General features: G+C 37.0%; 1 protein-coding gene across 1 annotated transcript; it reads left to right on the top strand.

Annotated features, from left to right (window-relative positions):
- The first annotated feature begins 3,060 nt into the window (after positions 1 to 3,060).
- On the top strand, positions 3,061 to 4,605 carry LOC131658905 (uncharacterized mitochondrial protein AtMg00310-like). Its single transcript, XM_058928156.1, has 2 exons — positions 3,061 to 3,255; positions 4,099 to 4,605. Exons 1-2 carry the CDS (start codon positions 3,061 to 3,063, stop codon positions 4,603 to 4,605), a joined length of 702 nt encoding a protein of 233 aa, XP_058784139.1.
- The last annotated feature ends 2,386 nt before the right edge of the window (positions 4,606 to 6,991 follow it).

Here is a 6,991-nt window from a genome sequence, read left to right as displayed (position 1 = left end):
TTTTCAGTTTTCACATCTGAACCGACGCAAAAGTTCACTCTAATTCAAACTGGACGGTAAAAAGCACCTTCGAAAAGATGAATGAATCTAACGAATTTGCTTCCCGGAAGGAAGCATGGAGAGGTGTTAATTGAAAGGTGAAGATCTGAGACAAGACAGTTAGGGAGAAGTGAACACAAAAATGTTATTGTAATACAGATTGACAGCTCAATACAAAACAGGCATGCACGTGTAGTAGGAACAAACCTTGTCAAATCAAATAAATCATTCAGTTACTTGTAAATACATAAAATAAAATGGTCGCAAATTAAACGAATCTTTGTTTTCAAAATCGATTATTTCAAACGACATGATTGATAATAAGTCTATTCTTTGTTTCGTTTAAGATTATAGTTATACTTTAGGAGTATAATCTAACCAATTCAACTGTGGTTGGTTCATTCTAATATGAGTTGAATCTTCGAGGTGTCACCAACCACCATTTTCCTTTGGTTGTTGTGACTCTTTTAAGAGTTATTGAGGTATAATATCTTCACCCACCCGTGAGTCTCATGGCCCAAACCTCATGTGCAGACTGCAGCAGTCTCTCTTGCTTGATGACTCACTCACTCACTTTTATATATTTCATGCATATTTTATGTATCTCATGCGGGTCATGCCCCATTTTGCATCATTCATAGATTTTACTCTCTTTTTATAATGAAAAATATAATCCTTGAAGCATTACTAATAATGTGATTCTGTCCCCTCAAAGTTGGAGATTCGTTTTGGTTAATATATGAATGAAATTGGTGACTTTGGAAACTTTTATAAAAATATTTGTTTTATTTATGGGTTATCAATTCTTTAGGGTCAACGTAAGGGAATATTCTACCTTGAGATTTTTTTATGAGCAATATATTTCTGTGGGAGACAGATCGCATATTCACTCTAAAACTTTAAAATAATAGGTGTATGTTTTCTCAGTTAAGCACTAGACTATTATCAACAACAATGGAATGGACTAAGGTTCAAGGTAGGCAAAGACATCCTAGATGGGACTCAGTCAACAAAAACAAGGGTTTTGTAAGAATGGTTGAGAAAGATAGGCACACAACAACTTTTTTTGCACTGAAATATTTGAAGATCATGGTGCAACTGTACATGGTGTTCAGTGACTATGGTAGTGTTGATGAAGTTATTATACCACCTAAGAAAGATGTTAGAGGAAAGAGATATGGCTTCGTACGTTTCTTTGATGTCTATGAGCCAGAGATGTTAGCGGTGATACTGGATAACATTTTTATTGACAGGAAGAAGCTTCACGCCAACCTACCAAAACATCCTAGAGGACCCCCACCGAAAGCAACTACCAAGTCGCGCTATGAAAATGAAGTGAAGAACAGGAAGATACAAGCTCATTACAGAAGAGATCAACCGGAGAACGGAGAGACACAAGCTCATTACATAAGGGATCGACCAGAGAACCATCATGTCTCTGGGGCAACTAATGGAAGAAGAACTTATGCTCAAGCCACTCGAGTGAACAAGCCGAAGCCTCTATTCACGCACATGGAATTCAACATGGATCTCAATGATTTGGTTAGACTCGAAAAGGCCTATGTGGGTATAGTAGAAAACCCAGGTATGACTTACAATATCCAGAACTCCTTCCATTTAGAGGGTTACTTCAACATTAAGCAACACTATTAGGAGCAAATCTTTGTCTGTTGGAGGAGAATGGAGGCGAATTGGAATACTTGATTAAGGAAGCTAAAGACTGGCTTGGCCAGTGGTTCAGTGAAACTAGAAAATGGAGTTCTAGAGATGCCGATAATGAATGTTTGACCTGGTTACGTTGTTATGGACTTCCATGCCATGCATGGTACTCAGATTTATTTCAATTTCTAACCTCTCCGGTCGGCATCTTCCTCGGTTGTGATGATGATACACAAAAGCAATCCAAATTCGATGTGGCTAGAATATTAGTAAGGACGGAGTATAATCTGGTGCTGAATGAAACCTTCAATATTGGTGTGAATGGGGAGGCTTACTCTATCAATATCATAGAGGATTCTCAGGGGCCTTTAAGAATTATCCTGCCGGAAAATTACACGAAGTAGCTGATAGCTCTGGTTTCGAGATGGAGGCAGATGGGGACGAGTCTATACACGAGAAGGAAGTAGAGTCAAATCATGCTTCGGATGTTGCTTTAGTGGCAAATACTTTTCAAGGTATGGAGGAGGTTGAAAAGGTGTTTTTTGGTGCTAAGGACACGATCTTACAATTGTCTCAGGAAAAAGTGAGCCAGGTTAACAAGACAAAAGTGTCTTCTGAGTTACCTATGGAGGAAGGTGCATTAAATGCGATGATACAGGTAATTAATGATGTGTCTGAGGAGAAAGGTCCAACGGTCGTTGAAAAGATAAAGTCCAAGGGAAATTCAAGGGGCAGAAAATATAAAGGGCTTACAAAGGGTAAGAAGTCAGTTGTTAAGCCCTCAAAGAGGGGTTTATTCTTGGGCCAAATGTTGTGGGCTGGCCCAACTTTGTTAACAAAATTGCGCCCAAAAAAACTACTTGGAATAGCCACAAAGAGTGTGTCGGCAGAGTCTGAGGATTCCATACGTTGTTCTTCTCCCTTTCTAACAAAGCTAAACCCCGAAATTCTATCTAATTAAGCAATCTTGTCTCCCCAAATTTCAAAAACTGCAACAGCTCATTCAGACTCGGGGGTTTAGGTTCATTGTTGCGATTCAATCAACGATTCCGCTATAGAAATGGGCAATAGAAGATTCAGAGAGGCGGAAAAGTGGGATACGACCTCAAAATTATGGGAAGCTATTTCATAATTGGGGATGAAGATGAAGTATATGTGGAACAAATCAGAGCCATGGAGGTTAGGGACTGTGACAGGCGTATGGCTCAGTTGGCAGTACAAAATCAAAGTATTCAATGAATATTGTTTCTTATAACATCGGGGGTAGCGATAATCCGTTGAAGCAAAAGAGGATTAGGGAATGTATCTTGAAGGGTAAGGTTGATCTATGCTTTCTTCAAGATGTTAGAAGAAAAATTCACGATGGAGGAAGTGCAAAATGTTGTTTGGGAATTTGATGGTAACAAATGCCCTGGTCCAAATGGTTATAATTTTAGCTTTATACGAAAATGTTGGAATACTCTTTCTAGTGAGATCTTTGCTTTCGTTTCTGAATTTTATACCAAGGAAAATCTCCCAAAAGCTGTATCAGCTTCCTTTATTGCATTAATTCCAAAGGTTTCTAACCCATAAATGTTGAGCGAGTATCGGCCCATTAGTCTGATAGGAAGTTTGTATAAAATCATTGCTAAATTGCTTGCGAATAGATTGAAGAAGGTCATATGTAAATTATCTTCCAAGTCCCAAACGAATTTTATCCCGGGTAGGCAGATCCAGGAGGGTATAGTGGTGCTGAATGAATTGACATATTTTGCAAAGGCGTAGGAAGAAATGCTTGATGTTGAAAGTTGACTTTGAGAAAACATTTGATAATGTAAACTGGGGTTTCTTGATGTACGTCCTTAGAAGGTCTGGCTTCGGTGAAATGTGGTTAAGGTGGATGGATTCCTGTGTTTGTCATGCTTCTTTATTGATACTCGTCAATGGTAGCCCAACTTTAGATTTTACCATGGTAAAAGGCCTGCGCCAGGGATACCCACTATCTCTGTTCCTCTTCACCTTAGTAACTAAAGGCCTAGAAAAATTAGTGAGGCAAGCTGTGCTGAATGGTGTCTTTGAAGGGTTTAATCCGAATGAAAATCTGGGTTTCGAGCTGTTGCAATTTTCCGACGACACGCTCATATTTTGTAAGCCTTCATGGAGTAATTTATTAGCAGCCTCTGGCTTTCTATATTGTCAAGTCAGCCAACTTCCTTTCACTTTTCTGGGCATACCAGTAGGTTGTAACCAAAGAACTCAATCCCCTTGGAAACCAGTGGTTCAAAAGTTAAAGAATAAACTATCAGTTTGGAAAGGGCATTTTTTATCAATCGGTGGCAGAGTTACATTGATTAACTCGGTTCTGAATTCAATCCCAATATATTTCTTGTCCTTCTATAAGATTCCTAAAATTGGGTTAAGAAACTTATAAAGATCCAACGTGAATTCTTGTGGTGTGGTGGTTCGAATAGTCGTGGAATATCCTGGGTAAGTTGGTCAGATGTGTGTAAAAGTAAGGAGACATGTGATTTAGGTATAAAATGCTTAGAAGCTTTCAACGAGTCCTTAATCTGCAAATGGAAATGGCGGTTTCATGTCGATAAACATGCAACATGGCGTCCTCTCTTGGAGTTTAGATATGGTTCATTTATTGACTGTGTCCTCAATGACGCCTCATCCATGACCATCTCAAAATCCTCTTTGTGGTGGCGAGACATAATCTCAAACAGTTTGGAGGTTTCATCGGAAGATTGGTTTCATAATGGCATTAATTGTGTTCTGGGTAATGGTTGTAGCATAAAGTTTTGGAAATCTAAGTGGTTTGGGCCACAACTACTGAGTGTTTTATTTTCTACAGCTTTCAGTGCAGCCCTTAATAAGGACATCGTTGTGGCAAATATGGGTGTTTTTGCGAATAGTGAATGGTGATGGCTCTTGCAAACAGATAACATCGTCGGAGAGGCTGCTTCAGAGTCAGCAAACCTGCTGATGTATCTTAATGGCAATGCTCCAACGAGGGGGATAGATGACACCTTCAAATGGTTCAAGAACGTTGGTGGGTCGTACTCGGTGAGTTTTGGTTATGAACTATTTTCTGCTTCTTCTATCTATGTCTCATACTGGGCGGATACACTGACAGCTTTTAGGTTAATATGGAAATATTTAGCTCCCTCAAAAGTTCAAGCTCTTAGATTAATATGGAAATCTTTAGCTCCCTCAAAAGTTCAAGTTTTTGGTTGGAGGTATGTTAGAGATAGGTTGGCTACAAGGGAACAGTTGGCTAGGAGAGGGATTTTGACTGACAGTAGAGACAAAGTTTGTGTCCTTTTCTTCTTTGGAATTTGAATCGTTGGCCCATCTTCTTCTATCTTGTCCTTTTTCAAGAATTTTTTGGTGTAAAATTTCATCTTGGCTCGGGGTGGCTGGTGGTGGTTGGTGTGGTGGAACAACTTTTGGGTTTTTGTCCCTCACTCAATGGGAAACTTCCTCCAAGAAAGAAACTAATCTTTTGGTTGACTACATGTTGGGCATTATGGTGTATGCGTAATGAAATATTGTTTAGTTTCGGTATTTTCAATGTGAGTGAGGTCGTGGATAAGATCAAGTTACTTTCATGGCTTTGGAACGTTATAGGTTCCAATTTCACCGTTAATTGTAATTTTTATTTATGGTGTCAATGTTCTTTGGAATCATTTAACTCCTCCACGTGTATTACCCATGGGTGAGTACCCCTTGTGCTCAGTATCTTTATAATACTCCATTGCTTATCTGAAGAAAAAAAAGGTGTATGTTCTCTCACTTATAAATGTCCAAGTCTTCATATTACTAATCAACTAGATTGAGACTCACGTGATGCACGGTTGTAAATTAATTTTATTATTTATATTGAATTTTAATTATGTTAAAAAATTTGTTGGGACAAATATGATAAAAAAAAAATTATATTATAATTGATACAATAATTGAATTAAACATCAATAAAAAAGTGCATTTTGCTTGAAAGGAAAAATATATGCTTTGTAAGGGTGTTTTGATTCAAATGTCTCTGTATTTTTTAAATTTGAGGGTATATATTTAATTGGAATAATTGTGGTATTATTAGAGCATTTTATTCAAAATGAGTATTGAATTCCTCTCCTTTAAATGGATTCTTAAAGGCAAAATACTTTTTTTGTCCCGTATGTTAACCTCGGAGTTCATTTTGGTCCCTTAATTTCTAAAAGTTCCATATTGGTCCCTTAATTCTTCAAAAGGTGTCATTTTAGTCCTTTTTGTCATATTAGCGACGAAAAAACTCAAAAATCGGTCGCTAAATCAATCGCTAATATGGTAAAAAGGACTAAAATGACACCTTTTGAAGAGTTAATGGACCAATATGAAACTTTTTGAAGTTAAGGGACCAAAATAAATTCCAAGGTTAACATACGGGACCAAAAAAGGTATTTTGTCATTCTTTAAATAAGAATAAATTGTTGTAATCCGTTGAATCTTAGGCATGTCATCAGTTTTGTTGCAAATAATGTAATGGAAAAGTATTATACCTTATAATATTTTAAAATAGAAATAAAACTTCAAAAATATTTTAGAGACATTCTATTAAAAAGATATGTTAAAGTTTGCTTTCTCTCATTTTTATAATTGAAAAATCATTGCAAGGAAAATGAATAGTGATTTAAAAAATAATTGTTAGGTTAATTTATTTTTGCCATGGTTAGAATTTGAACCCATGACCTTCAAATAATAATAATAATAATAATAATAATAATAGTAATAATAATATGTGTTTTAAACTTGTGAGAAATGAATATGAATTTTGATATGTGCTACATAGAAGTAAGAGTGATGTGGCATAAATAAAGTTGATGTGTTATCACAATGTTGTGTGCTTCCGTTTTAGTATATTATAAATAAATGTGGGACTTCCCCACACTTCACACTTGCTTTTTCTTAACACTCCTCCTCAAATGCGAGTCTATCCATGAAGCTCCCCCTCAAGTGGAAGTTTTTTCATTCACATACACTTACACTATTGTTGATACTTTTCAACGGAACACCTCATACTCACAACCATGTGGGGAGTACTTTGATACAAGTGATTCGGTCCTTCACTCGAACCAAAGGTTCTGATATCATTGTTAGGTCATCTATTCGGGATTCAACATGAGAAAACCACTAGTACAAATAACACGTTTCACCCCGTACGCGAAATGCATTTAACCTTGGCTACTCTAGCGAGTTAGCGAAGGGAGTCATTAAAAGCTTACACTTTACTCATCGATTAATATAAAACCGAGGGCTTAAGCTATACGCACAT

Source organism: Vicia villosa, linkage group LG1 (assembly GCF_029867415.1).
Source record: "Vicia villosa cultivar HV-30 ecotype Madison, WI linkage group LG1, Vvil1.0, whole genome shotgun sequence".
Lineage (NCBI taxonomy): Eukaryota > Viridiplantae > Streptophyta > Magnoliopsida > Fabales > Fabaceae > Vicia > Vicia villosa.
The sequence above is the reverse complement of the archived record's forward strand: the minus strand, read 5'-3'. Positions and strand labels throughout refer to the sequence as shown.